Source organism: Melanaphis sacchari, unplaced genomic scaffold, assembly GCF_002803265.2.
Source record: "Melanaphis sacchari strain LSU unplaced genomic scaffold, SCAv2.0 Contig24_pilon_pilon, whole genome shotgun sequence".
NCBI classification, from domain to species: Eukaryota; Metazoa; Arthropoda; class Insecta; order Hemiptera; family Aphididae; genus Melanaphis; species Melanaphis sacchari.
Genome location: NW_020271125.1, coordinates 1641038 through 1656744, shown reverse-complemented (window position 1 = coordinate 1656744; position 15707 = coordinate 1641038). Strand labels below are relative to the sequence as shown.

At 28.0% G+C, this 15707-nt stretch overlaps 1 protein-coding gene across 1 annotated transcript in view; it reads right to left on the bottom strand.

Moving 5' to 3' along the window:
• Positions 1 to 5349: 5349 nt before the first annotated feature.
• The window catches only part of LOC112594951 (serine-rich adhesin for platelets), a 236069-nt gene continuing 225711 nt past the window's right edge, over positions 5350 to 15707 (bottom strand). Inside the window, 12 exon segments of the mRNA XM_025339980.1 lie at positions 5350 to 5965; positions 6050 to 6183; positions 6278 to 6349; positions 6486 to 6629; positions 6695 to 6859; positions 6922 to 7025; positions 7093 to 7281; positions 7535 to 7755; positions 7834 to 8147; positions 8212 to 8673; positions 10667 to 10868; positions 12675 to 12915. Of these exon segments, the coding sequence (XP_025195765.1) occupies positions 5806 to 5965; positions 6050 to 6183; positions 6278 to 6349; positions 6486 to 6629; positions 6695 to 6859; positions 6922 to 7025; positions 7093 to 7281; positions 7535 to 7755; positions 7834 to 8147; positions 8212 to 8673; positions 10667 to 10868; positions 12675 to 12915 (2408 nt within the window). The 3' untranslated portion in view covers positions 5350 to 5805.

Below are 15707 nucleotides of genomic sequence, written 5' to 3'. Positions count from 1 at the left end.
GCAATATGATACAAAACAGAAAGAAATGTATCTATTAATAAATCAGATTTTCTTCGCACGTATGTGCCGACCACCATAATGATTATTAATTCTTGATTTCCATAAATATACATTGAGATATTTTTTTTTCTGTCTTCATTTTTTTCATAAGACTTTGACAGGTGCCATATGTTAAACTACTCAAACTCATATTTATTTTGGGTTGCTGTGTCCGGAAAAAAATATCGAATACCTCTATGACAGTCAGATAAAAACAGTTGAATCTTACAATCATATTTTACAGTTAATTTTTGTTAACAATATTTCGAATGCGGCTCTTTCGAGGTCACCCGTGACTATCCCTTTTGGACTAATTGAAAATCAATTATTTTAGAAATATTTAAATCCACAGCCGAATAAATGCAATATTTTGTACAAAATCCCGGTGAATCGTATTGGCTATTGGGTAAATTATAAATATTCTCTTGTTGGTGATAATTTTAAAACTTTGTAAACCCCAGGTCTAATATAATTTTTTGATTTTGTTTTAAGATATTCGACAGAATTTAACTATTTGCGCAAATAATATATCTGATAACATCAGTGCCTAATGCCTATCCAATGTATATATTACCAATTAATTATTCTATTTTTAATTATAATAATACACTTGCTTAAACTTTAAATAACAGATTATAAGAGTATAATATTATTTAATGTAGGTATGTTCGCTATTTTATAAATTTTTATTTTTTGTCTAACCACGCATGCATTTTAGATACAGATTATCGGATAGTGTGATTTTTAAGACGTTATGCGTAAAATGCGACTTATATTTAAACATTTTAAACACGGAAGCAATTGTCCGACAATAACTTTTAAACCATCAAAATTATTCTTTTTTAAATCACAATATTTTCACACGATAAATAGTTAGGTTTTTTTTTAGTTGTATATTCTTTTAAATCGAGTATTATAGTCCGCAATGAGCGGCTTGTTGCTGCTTGTATAATATTATATTACCGAATTAAACATGTTTCAATTTTATAACATCAAATTTGCTGGAATGTAGGTTTTTGTTGTGATGAATGTACTGTTATAGTATAAAATAATAATATGTGTTAATTACGTATTTTTGACGTTCTTTTAGTTCTTAAACAATGTTATTGGTTTTATAGTATGACGTTTTTATAAAATTAATGATAGTATTAATAATGTTAGTTGTTATTATAATATTTTTATTTTAAACTTCCAGAAATTGATTATCCTAAAGTATAATTCTTATATTTTTATTACCTTCTCTTTATTTAAATGTTTCAATATTATAATAGAAAATAAATTTATATTTTGTTTTAAACATTAATCATTATCATGTTATCGAGATAAAAAAATTAAATGTCCAACACTATATTTTTCCTATAACCACATAGAAATTATTTTTATTGAATTAGCTAATTTATTAAATTAAAAAATGTATTATTAATTAATTAATAATTTATACATTCAAATTAAACAAATTTTATAAAATAAATGTATCAGAAAATATTTTTATTTTATAATTGAAAATTATTTATTTTTTTTTAATATATGTCTTATTGTATATATTTATGTTTGTGCTTATTGTGTTGATTTTATAATTAATTTATTAGTTTCAGTGGTATTCCCATTGAATATAATCTCAAGATTTTTAATAAAACTCCGGGTTCATATACTTTCAACGATTTTACGAAAAAAAAAATAAATAGTTATTGTTTTTGTAATGAGCGATTTATTTTATTGAAAACCGAATAATATTTATGTTTTTTTTTTTATTTCTTGCTGGCAAAAACTGTACACCATGATGGTGTTCGTTGTTTGTCGTAGAATAGACCAAATCTATTTTTATCACAAAATTATAATTGTTTTGAAAATTATGTCATATAGTTGAAAGAAACCTTTTTTTAGCACTCTCCTATGGTTTTCGATTGCAATCGCCAATCGGTAAAATTGTGTCGAGTGTACCCTCAACAAATTTTATTGATAAATCACTGATAAGTTTACTAGTAAGCTCGGCAATGTACGAATTAATTAACAGTAATACAATTATGATGATAATAAAAGGAATATAATGCTTAGTTTTAATCATGTTAAAATTATAATTTATCGCGGTTCACCATTTTATAATCTATTATTGATGTCATCTTATAAGATATAAAGTAAACACAGTTATATTTATTTAGTAATCATATTATATAGTGTAGATTTCAAATAATAATATTTACTAAATAATAATAAGATAATACATTTTGTTTGGAAAAAAAATTTAACCAATACAATTTACGTTAACTTACTTCTAACCATACAATTTACCAAGTTAATTGACTAAGCGTATATCTTTATACTTACAGGCTCATGTGAATTCAACCCTAGAAGAGAACGTAAAAAAAAGTTTTTGAGTAAATTTAGGTGTATGCTAAATCCACTCAAAGAATAAATTAAACTTAAAAAATATAGAACTTCTTATAGAATGTTACGAAGTTTAACCAATCACAACTTTAATAACTAAGTTGTATGAGTAAATGCGTATGGAATACATTATCAACGTACAGACGATTATAGATAATGTTGTAATTCAGTATACTATATAAGATATACCATACGCGTAGTGACATATTATTTAAAATATTCATGTGCATACGGATTTTCTACCTATGTAGATGATAATGATAAAAACCTTATCGTTAAGTCAGAAAATGTTTTTCTTTTCACATGAAATAATATTGTTTTTATTCTTTCTTAAATAATTATATATCTATCAGATACAAGTGAATTTTAAAATGGTCTTTTTGTATTTATTTATTGTGGTGCTTTTCCAAACAAAAACAGTGAAAATCCAAGAAAACATGAAAGAAAAGGACATATTTGGAAACATAAATTCAGAAAGACTTTACAAAATTAAATATATCTATAAATGGTATAAGGTGGATAAAAGTTTATTGGTTCTCAAAATCTTTTTGATAGGTAATCACCATTTGATATTTACTAAATAAGTACCATCGGAGAATTGTAAATTAAAAACATAAGTATTTATCATTAATAAATAATCATTATTAAAATTAACTTTAAGTACATTTAAGTTAACCATAAGAATTATTTTTTAAATATTTATAAGTGTATATATATATATCTATAAAATTAAAAATTATTTGTGTTTATACATTTTGATCCACTGAGAACTTTTGATATTTTATGTAGCCCACGAATAAAAAAGTTTAGAGTCCCCTGATTTAGAGGGTTAACACTAAAAAAACAAACAATAGAAAAGTGTGTATACTGTAGATATATGCATTTTAACCTCGTATAACACCCCTCTACTATATGCCATAACAATTCACTACTGAATACCTATTACTTATACATATGATCTGAATACTAAATGCATAAAAGATATAATTGTATATTGTAATTTGTCATCGATTTAAAAATAGTTATTCATAACGCATGCAAATCTGTTTGACCAAATATTCAAATATATACAGTTGTTGTTTTTCAATTTATTACAACTTAGTTTGGGATTGATAAAAAAGTGAAAACATTTTCTGGTTGTTCAATCGATAATTATAATATTGGCCCAAAACTGTCAATTTTTCATTAGTTACATGCAAATAGTTGTTACAGCAGTCTTAAATCGAACCATCAATCCGCATATGAAGCGTTTCAATATTATTTTGATAACAGTTTTAATGATATTAATCCTTGTGTTTTTGTATTCAAAGATTGACATAAATACATTTCTATAAAAATAAATAACATACATGAACCGCATAATACATTTAAAAATTAAAAAAAAAGTAGGAATACTTCTTAAAATATTCTTCTTTTATGTAGTATGTTTAAACTGTATTCTTTCTTCTGATGTATGATATACCTATCTATAATAATATTATTATTAGGAACGTCAGGAGATAAATAGCCAATAGGCACTTCGTAAATAATAATTAATACATAATACCACAGTTAATAACCATTAATTAATATTTATTTATTCGTTTCCTCTTTGAAAGACCACAACAATTAGATTAAATAAATAGTACAATAAATTATACACTGTTGATTGTATACAATGATTCGATAAAATACCGATAAAATAATACATTTAATAGAAATAGTTTAAATGAAACGAAACATAACTATTTTTTTTTTTTTTTTTACAAACATTTAGTTACATAAATTTATTGCATAGATGTACTGATGTACAATTAGTTAGCCAGTAAATTAACTAAAAACAAAAAAAAAAAAAAATTACAATAACTTTTTCCTTTAACTTTCGAGCCCAAAACAACAACGAACATTCTAAACACATAATAACTTAGATCTATACTAAAAATTTACCATAATAATATATTAAGAATGTACTAAAATATTTTAAATATTTTTTTCTATTAAATAATTTAAGATAATTATATTCATTAAATATAATTTTAATTTTAAATCTCGTATAACTCTTATCTAAAATAACTATAACAATTTCTTTTAGCGTTATTTCCTTTAATTATTATCATTACCCTTTGGTGGGCGCACAATGCTTAGCCGGAAAATTCGAACGTAGGGGAAAGGATGGAATGTACCGGCAACGCTTGGGACCGGATGAAAAAAAAGGGCATTTTGGGGAGGGATAGAGGGAGTGATGTAAAATTGCTCCCTTCAATGTAAATAAACATAACAAAAATCAATACTGGCAACAAATAACATTAAAAAACCCTCAAGTAGCGCAATAAAAAGGCGCAGAGTAAACCTTTTTATACTATACCACTACCTAATCACTAACATCTCAAATATACATTTTTATACGAATTATTTATAACATAAAAGCGACGCGTATTTATATATATATATATTTATCTACGCTTAAAAACATGCATGAAGACTAGCGCCTGTGTTAACACTTTATTTTTACCAGTGTTATTATAAATATAATTTTAAATCATTGATTTAATAGTAAAGTAATAAATATTAAATATTTATGTGTATTCATTTACATTCACTTAAGATAAATAACAGCAATAATATAGCTATTCACTACCATTTGAATTTCGGATTTTTATAATGGAAGGGAAGACTGGAACTAAGTATTAGTTTACAAAATGTAAGTCAAAGAATTTGAGCATCGACTTGATAATGTTTTTCTTTGTATTTTTTATTAATATTCACAAAATTATATTAACAGGATATAAAAATACAAAGGGGAAAATATTCTTATTTGGCACTATAATTATTATATTTTAATAACATGATGAGTTTATAACTTAAATTATTTATTTTTTTAAGTACCAAATTCGTGTTTCAAATGAGTGTTTTAAAATTGTATTACGTATATTTTTTACTGGTTAGAAATGTACACTATATTTATATACACATGGACACTCACACACACGCACGCATACACATACATTTGAAATTATTTTGACCACATTATGTGTTAATTGACGAATTTTGGTTTTTAGTTTTCAAAAGCTTAGAGACTAAAGAAAGTTGTGATGTTTCGTACTGAGCATTTTGATTCTAGTGTGAATTTGATTGGCACAATTTATTGTTTGAATTTATTATTGTCCAAGAAATGATTATTGCTTATTTAAATGCTATAGAATTCACCAAGGAAGAACTTTTGCATAGTAATATTTTTGAAAATACGCACACACGTATTTATGTATATATTATTACTAATATTATATTTATGTATATTGCTTGGACATCTTATAGAGTAAAAACCACAGAAATAGGGTTTTTATTGATTGTACGAGCTCTGTTTAAAATTGAGCTTCATTTTGAGTGTAGTTTTGCGTTCATTTAGCATTGTCTATGTAATTGAATTGGCGTTGCAACCGTCTTGAGTTGCATCATTTGACCGTAATCGACAGTCTGGTCCAATTTTGGTTTCTTTGGTTCTGCGTCAGGAGGTCTGTGAGATTTCATATGGGCACTTCGACTCTTTACTTTGGTAAATATTCTAAAATTAAAACATAATTTAATGTTATTTATCCGTAAGAAATTTATACACTAAATTGAAAGAATTGTAGTTGAAATAACATACTTTCCACAGATCTTGCAAGGGAATTCTTCGTAATTCGGATCAATGTGTGTTGGTGTCAGGGTTTGCCTTCGATCTGGAGTTCCATTTGTGTGTAGCCTCATATGAGCTGCTAATCCTATTTTGTTGCTGAATGTCTGAAAATAAAAACAATGAATAGGTTTTTATTATTTATTGTACATTAATATTTTACAGGAATACGAATGAGGAGGAAGAAAGGATCCAACTCACCGACAAACAGTCTGAGAATTCGCAAACGAAAGTTTGTTGGTCCTCCGAACTGGTAGTGACCAGGTCGTTAGCCTAGAGAGGAAAAAATAAATAAAAAAAAAAAAACGAAAAAAATTTAACACAAGAACGTGAGTGTTTTTTATTAAGAGAGGAATAAAGAGATTCCAATAAGGATATTATTGAACATGGACACTCATAAAGTACTTACAGGAATGTCTAATTTCGGATTTACCATTGTATCCTCATTCCTCGACTTTCGTCTTTGGAATTGAAACTGTTTATAATCTTCTGGACAAACTTTTTTCCACAAATAATAAAACTGTATGCATTGTTTCATAGTTTTTGTTCCCAACTATAAAAAAAACTCATATAAGTTATTAAATTCTGAATTAAAAATAGTTGGTAAGAGAAATTTACCTCTTTCGATATAAATGCAAAATCTTTGTCATATTTGAATATAGCTTTATGAAACATAGATACTTCATTTGGGGTCCAGTGATCAGATTCTGTGTATTCAAATTTCATCAAAGGATGTCCTTGTGGGAGATACGGAGTTGGTTGCATCAATTTTAACATTGCTTCCTGATAACCAAACCATTAAGTTAATAATTGTTCATCAAAAAAAAAAAATTACTTAAACGTACCTGAACATTTCCTTTGCAAAGATGTAGTAAATGTAAAGCATATTCTTTGTTTCTTCCACCACCTGGTACTGCAGCACAGCAAGCAAAGTCCATGTACATTTCAACTAGAACGTTTTAAGATTAATATAAAACTCTTATATAAAAATTAGCTTAATTGTTAATCATATTCACCTTCTCTGTCAGAAACTGAATTTGTAATACATGGGTCCCATAATAAATAATCGCTAGATGGCTCTCGAATTGGTCTGATTTTGCTTACTGGTGGTATTAAAGCTTGAAAATTTGGACCAAGATTAATGTGTGGTAGTACATCGCACTCTGGCGGTGAATCTAGTCCAACACAATCTTCAACAATAACTTCTGAAATACAGGAATATATTAAATTAATATTTGAAATTTGCTTTAAATATCTTTTTACTGTAAAAATTGTACAACTCAACTTCGAAAATAAATAAGTGCCCTTGAAATTATTTATAAGCTCAATATAACATTAGTACTATTATTAGTAATCATAAAATTATATAATGCAAACAAATATTTTGAATATCTACAGTTTTAACTCACAGGAGCTCTACAGCCCCTATTGCATTTAGGAATAAATTAAACAAATTACCTTTGACAGTTGAAGAGCTTGGCCACGAAGTCACTGCTTGCCAATAAAGACCTCTTCCGTTTCTAGAAGGACTCAACATAGGTTTTGGAGTGAATTGCAATGTTGGTTCATTTAGCATACCAAGTCTATGACTACGTAATCTGGATCGGAACGGTTTGTACGTCATAGTTTCTCCAAAACAACGTTTTCTGTTTAATCGATTTGTAACATTTGGCGGAATACTAAAAATATATAATGACAAGAGTTTATATAATGTTTTGTGTAAAATGTTAACATAAAATAAGTTAATCAATTTTTACTTTGATGGATTTAGGAAAATGTCATCTATATCTTCGAAGTTTTGATTATTGTCTGGTTTTTGTTGTTTAATAACTGGTATATGTTTTTCAATCAACTGGGCTTCTGTTTGTACGAACATGGTTCCAGGATTTTGGTAACTGGCTTGGACTAATTTTAAATCTCCATTTTTGTCGATTAAAAATTGACTGCCATCAATAACTTGGGCCATGGTTCCATTGACCCCATATAAGCGACATGTTTGGTAATCGAACTTCTTCCTAAATTCTTTAGGATTGCTGGATAATAATGGGTCTTCTGAATTTGGCATCATTACCTGAATTGTGTTTAATATCATTAGAAATAAGTTTTATTTTAAAATATTATGTTAAAATGTAAACCTGTAGTGTGTGTTGATGATGATTAGGTAATGGTGATGGTGCAGCGGATGTATTATGTATTGACATTGGCGATGAAACTGGTGTATTGGCTGATAATGGTGAATCTGTAGAAGACTCAAAATTTGGCAACACTTCACTTAAAGCTGCTTCAACAGCTTCCGAACTTGACATGTCAGATGAATAAAAAAAGTCACCAAGATGACCGTTTGACATAACCGAATGAAAATTTAGCGAAGGAGACTGGCCTTCTTGACTAGCTGGCGGAGTAGGGTAGGTAAAACTTGGGGATGGAAGAGGTGATCTACCTAAATCTGTAAACATGGTTTGTCCTGAACTATACGCTAGATCAGCTAAGCTAGCTGATAGTGGAGAGTTTAATACGGCTTGGAAATCTTCATTGTTTTGAAGATCGGTCATTCCGTCGTAATCATCTAAACACGACATATCTTGCATGTCTGTCGCCTAATAATAATAAAAATAAAAATATTTTAAAATCAGTTTTAAATTAATGATGGTTTAATTTATATAAATTAATATTTTGTTAACAAGCGTAGTTTATAATAGCATTAAAAATATGTAAGTATTTTATTTTAAAGGCATTTGGTAATTTATGTTTTCATATAGCCGGGAATATATTTTTTTTCAATCATATCAATATTTAGTATATTTATACACGTCGTGGTTGGTCATTAAATTTTATTACAAGTGAACTATTGACAATTTCGTATCCATACGTTTAGTAAATTGAATAAAAAACAAATAATAAACAAAAATAAATTTATATACAGGTAAAGGATAAAAATCGAAATGGATTCTCTGCGTGGCCGTGTGTATTTAATGCACTGAATAAATTTATATTTGCAATTGCAACCCAGTAGCTTACTATAGCCTTTGGTCCAATAGAATCGACTATCAAACACAAAGTTCGTTTTATACTTATCTGTGTATATATAGTCATATAAAGTTTTACAATTTACGTACCAGAGTACACACGATTCAAGAGCGGAAGAAATCTCGTTTATTTATTACTAACGAGCGTAGACGAAAGGGGAAACCGTCGTCGTACTAAAACTTTATCGACCTACTGAATTGGTCTACACTTCAAAGGATTATTTTTGCAAAATTGTTTATTTAGAGATAATGTAAATGTTGACTATAGTATATTGGTTTATTTGATTTCAAATAATTTGTGTGTATATGTTTAAATATTAATTAGTATAAAATAACTAAAATTATGATTACATTCGTATGTTTGAATAAGTTATTAATGCCTATCTATAATTATTAATATTGATATAATCGTAGCTATTCAATAAAATACGGTGATTGACAAATACAAATATATGAGATAATTACTATTTATAATGGTTTATTATAGTATGCAATCACGTAATTATTTTTCAATAAGACGGCGTAAAAAAAATTAATTTCAAACATTCGAAAAAAGAATTATAATATCTAAGCTTGAAAATGGAAAAAATACATTCAGTATTCACTTGAGTTTAAGAAGAATATGGCCTGTTTATAGATAGGTATTTTATTCATTTGTATTTTTGTTAAGTCTAATCAATTTTTTGTTTGTTGTCTGTGTGTTCTGAAGCGAAGGGCAAAAATCGATTAACGCCGCCGGTTGAATAACAATCATGTTACCGAAATTCCCACTCCAGTGGACCTAGTCTTTAGGAAAGCAAATTTTAGAAGGGGTTTTGTGTACTGATAAAAGCTCGTTGGTGTTCTGATGATTAATGCAGACGGCGTTTCCGGAGTTTTTTTGATTAATCGACAGCGACTGGCCCCTTCCATTTTAATCTATACGTTTAAAAATGTACGAGGTTCTCGTTTAACTATAAATAGTAGAATGTAATAAAAAAAAAAAAAAAAAAAAAAAAATAGAGTATTTTTTCAAAATATAAATGAAAACGTGTACACGGTCATAACTGTAGTAATGGTTTAAGTTATGGGGTGGTAATAATTAGGTTTGGCGAAGATCACATATTTCGTGGAATATAAAGAATTAATTTGAAACACGATCGTGTTTGCAAATTATTTATTTATTTTCTTAATTAAGCTTTGGCAACGGTGGTTATTAGCTGTGATTTTTTGTTTTTACGGTAGGGTATATGGTGCGGTTAGTTTTTGGAATACGTGTTTTCGTATGCGGTACATGGCTGATTATTTATTTTATGGTATTAACAATAAACGATTTAAACTATACCAATAAATTAACAGGGGCGGGACGGGTTAAGAAATATGTATATGTATTTTTTAAAGTCCTGTTCGCGGTGCCATGGTCATTTCCTTACATCGATTTACTTGTTCGAAAAATCATGGCTACAGCGAATGAATACGATTACTGCTATCTACTCGTACTATTTTACGTACTCACATTATTGCTAGGTTCTACTACAACTATGGATTATTATAACACTATAGGACTGCGGTGGGTCCGTTTTACCTGTATAGTATTGGCCAGCTGCACGGAGTCGACGGCTTGTAAGAGCATAGTTTCGGCTTGTACGTTAGGAAATATATCGTCGTTGAGTCCCGGCGAATAATAGCCCCGGTTATCGGTTTCCTTTTCACCGCCACCGCCACCGTTTCCGTGATTCAGTGTGTACGGCGAACCGGAGTAATTAATATCTATTTGTGGGCTGGTGCTGCTGCAACGAAATCCCATTACGGGTCAGAGATTAATAGACCGATCGTTGAATCGACACGCACAGACACACACACACACAGACACACACAGACACACACACACACACACACACACACTCGTATGCGACTCGAGAGATATGCGATCGAATCTCGTGCACGAGGCAGCTCGGTTGTTGCACATTTTTGATGATATCTGTGTTTGGAATGCGGGTGATGAGGCGACTCGAGGAATCTGTTTACAGGTAGGCCTACTTGACTGTAAGTTTTTGGCTTTTCATCGAATATTATCGTAGTGACATTTCTGACAGTACTACAGACACAGATTTGTATTGTTTAAATTCGGAGTTGAATTGTTGATTTTACAACGATGTACTTTATGTAGCATTCCTCGACTGATATTTAAAATAATATAAATATTTTATAAAATATTATTTTTTTAAGAAATAAGTTTGAAGTGTTTAACAGTTTTCGTGAAAATCATGAAATTAACCAAAAGTCAAGAAAATAACCGCCAACCTAGAACTTTTTTGAGAATAAAAAAAGCTCATTTAAGAATAAATTTAAGATAGTATATTTTTGTCCAAATTTAATATAATTGTTAATGTGCTGTATCAAAATTTTTGTTAATTGCTTCAAATTTTTTGGTAGGTATGAATATTTTTATTGTATTTAATTTTATCTTAAGAAACTGAGTTGGGTTAAGTCTTAAATTTGAGAATCATTAGAGAGTTATTTTAAAAAAAATTATCAGAGTAGTATAAAAATAGATAGTAGTGAGAACAATTTAATTTTTAGTAACAAAACCGTTTTAATCCAATAAAGAGAAAGTTGAACGTAATTCGAGGAAGTTTTTTTTTCGAATCAATTTAATAGCTTGTACTTTATACAGTATATTTTTATTTCAAATATTATTCATGGTTAAGTAAAACTTTGTTCTGATGAAGTGAAATTTATGATGATAAATTTAAAAACTACTATTTTATTACTTTTGACATTATTGCATGAGATTTTAAAATTTAAAGGTTAAGACCTGAAAAGTGTAGTTGACACTTTATGGAAGTATCCTATAAAAGTATGTATTTATGCGAGATATATTCGAGTAAAGTTTGTCGGTAGACACTATTAATTAATGATGACGAACTAATGATAATTGAATATTTGACTGCATGTACTGTTGTTTAAGTTATTAACATGGTTGTACATTATGAGATTATATTATACTTTATATTAAACCATATTATATATTATATTTTAAATTAAAACATTTCTAATTTGTCATCAATTATGCACTGAGCTATTTGCTATAAACATTTAAGGAAAGTAGGTATTTTCTGATATATAGTGGCTTAGAAAATAAAAGTTTGCAATTGAAAAAACAAAAGTTTTTATTGGCGTACCAGACAGGGCCTTGTCAATTATGCATGAAAGGATATATGCATCGGTGGTTTAAATAGTTAAGTCGAAAGCTTCTGAATCCGAGGGATGCGAGAAATCCAGAAACACCGTATTTTAAACCGACATGGCTAATTTGATTGGGACGCTAGACGTGGACAAACGCTGTCGTATTCAATTTAAGAAAACACCCAAATACAAATTCCAAAAGCCTACAGAGTTTATGAGATTTTATTCTCATTTCTTTCTCTTTTTGTCTGTCAGCCTGTCTCCCTTTTTTTTTTCTCGCTTTGTTAGCGTGTCACGCAGTGTTTCAAGTGTTCCGAGGAGAATCACATCGACACGCGTATTATTTTCCGAATTCGTCGCCGAGGCCGTTTGCTTGACACAGAGATTTGTACGCGCCAACTCACCTGTGACTGAACTGGTATCCCGGATCCGAGCATGCCCTTTTCACGCCAGTCTTTTTGAGTATTACGTCCGTGTACACTACGGCCGTAGAGTCGGCCAAGCCCACAGTCGTGTCCACTATGGAGGCGGTGTTTGGAACCGCCGGAACCGCGAATGACGTACCGCTGGTAGTCATCACTGCGTGCACCGCCGTGCTTCTGCTCACCACTTGCTGTACCACCGTTTCCTTCTCGCGGCTCAAGCCTGAAAATCCAACAGATCGTCGGTTAAATTATTTAAACGCGTCGACGCTAAAATATCGTCAGATCGATGCAAACGTAGACACTTCAGTAACATATAAAATTCAATATGGTTTACTTGTTTGTTATCGATCTACTACTTTGCAATATAAAGTTTATCATCTAACTACCGGTGACCAGTGGTTGTACGTTGATATATTTAATATACCGTTAAAAAACTTTCAAATAGTGGTAAATAATGTTCACAATTAATATTTCATAGTTATACTGTTGATTTTAAAATATTTTAAAGTATACCTATCTATTCTAAAATCAATGGTTATGCGTACAAAAATAAGATAATTTTCTAAAGATCTTTAACCGTCATATATTTTTATTTTTTATTTTAACGATCATTTATGCTATACAAAATTAATACCAGTAATTAATATTGTGGGAAATAACTCATTTAAATGCTTAACAATATTTTAAAATTAGTTAATAATGTTTTTAAGATAAGAATTTAGGTATGCACTTTAAATTACACATACAACATAGCAACAAAATGACAACGTACTATAACATGATTAAAATGTAATAAAGTACAATTTTAAATGTCATAAGAAGTAGTTATTTTTTTTTTTTATAAATAGATTACATATTAGACTAACTTATACATATATGGTTTATCATAAAGATACAGAGAAATATAGATTGTCAATATTAAAATTTTAGATTAAAGACTGCTAACACAAGGTTAGGTAAATTAATTTTAAACTGATTGATGGAAATGACAAACGAGTACTGTTATTTGTCTTAGAGCGATTTCACAACCAGAGTTCAACACATATTAATAAAACAAAATATTTCGTGAATTGCGGAAGTGATACTCAAAAGTGTTTTAATAACAATAATTATTATTATCATAAAACATTTACTTTCTAATAAATATAATATAGACACAGAAAAAAATGCCTTGAAAATGGTAGGCTATAATTTGTATGAATAATATTATCATAGTGGAATAGAAAAATGTCATCAGTAAATTAGTTGGAAATATAATTTAATGTTTAAACATTTTACGAATGCTAGAAAAGTGTCAATATGCAAAACATATTTGCATCGTTTTATTTGGTTTTATTTAAGAACGCGCAATGAAGAAATTATTACTTTATTATCCTTGTCAAAACATAACATTTGTGTAATTATTCATATATTTTTTAAAAGAGAAGTTAAACTATAAGTAAGATTAATAAATAATATAATATTTGTATTTAGTTAGAAATAATTTAGGATTATACAAATAAATAATGATACAATAAATCAATATATTTTTTTAAGGTTTGTATTAACTAAATGCTTGTAATTTTTATATACGATTCAAATATTATTATATTTAATACTTTTGTCTGTAATAACAATAATAATAAAAGAAAACAATTTGATCCAAGACAATTTTAAGATTGGTTCAAATAATCTAATTACTAGTCTTGTTGTATTGTTTCTTTATTACTTATTTTTTGTGCAGACATCGCTGTAAAGCTTTAAGGTCAATATTTCAATTCAAGAGGCAATTTATAATTCTAGTATTTATTTTCAATTTTTTTTTCAACTATTTATTGAATATTATTTTATTGTGTGGTTCAGCATTAAATATTTTTTTAATCTATTTACTTGAAAAAAGAAGCTTTGATGCAACTAAAACAAATGCTGATAAGAGAGTCAAGATTTATTTAAGGGCTATTTGGTGTACATCTATGAATATGGAAGACAAAAAATAACGTATCTAAGTTAAAAAAGGGTAGAGGTAAGTGGTAACTATGTGCCATAAAGCTTTAATTTCACATAAAAGCCATCTTTGGCGATAATGATGACTTAATTAAAATAAAATAATCATTACGTTTACATTTACATTGAGTCTATATTTATAGTTTATAATTTAAAATAACATATAGTCAATAGTAATACACATAATTCAGAAGACAAGTACCTATAATTAATAAATTATTTTAAAAGTTAAATAAAAGAAAACGTGGTTTTATTTTTATATACTCTAGTAATAATGACTTACTTTAAATTTCTGAAAATTTAAACTACATTTATATTGAAAATTGAACAAGTAGCTAAGTATTTACGGTTGTTGTTTTTGTTTAACAATTAAGTGCTCATTGTTGTTTTAGCATTTTAAGAATTTATAACAGTGTATACTTTAATGGAACAACACAAAAAGATCCGTATTTTTTTTAAAATTTTTTTTCTCAAATATATTTGCTTAAATCATTAGCTTATCTATTATTTAGCTTTATTTTATACCTAAAAATAATAATATTTTCATAGTGTAAAATTGTTAAATGTTCATTTCGTAAGCATAATTTTTTAATGATAGTTTATTTTTATCCGTTATTTTTATTTAGTTTACTTTAAATAGAAAAAAATACATTATTGTATAGCTAATTGAATCAGACTGTTAATGGAAGAATGAACGTTTTGAAATTTAGATTAACGATGAAAAACAAATAATGTGATTGGAAATGAGTAATTCCAATGTTTGTATAAAATACATGTCATGTTTGACAAAAACAAAACTTGTAAAACAAAGCTGAAAATGTTTGATTGAAATCCAATTAATTCAATTTGAAAAAGTTTTAAAAGTTTTTTTTTTTCAAATAATTGTAGAGTATTTTTATAAATTTCTTTCAAATTAATTAAAAACTGAACTATTAAGCATTTAAATATTTTATTATGATTTTCAGTAAATGGTGATATTACACCGTGTAATTAATAGGTAGTTAAATTAATTATTGTAAATCTGATAAT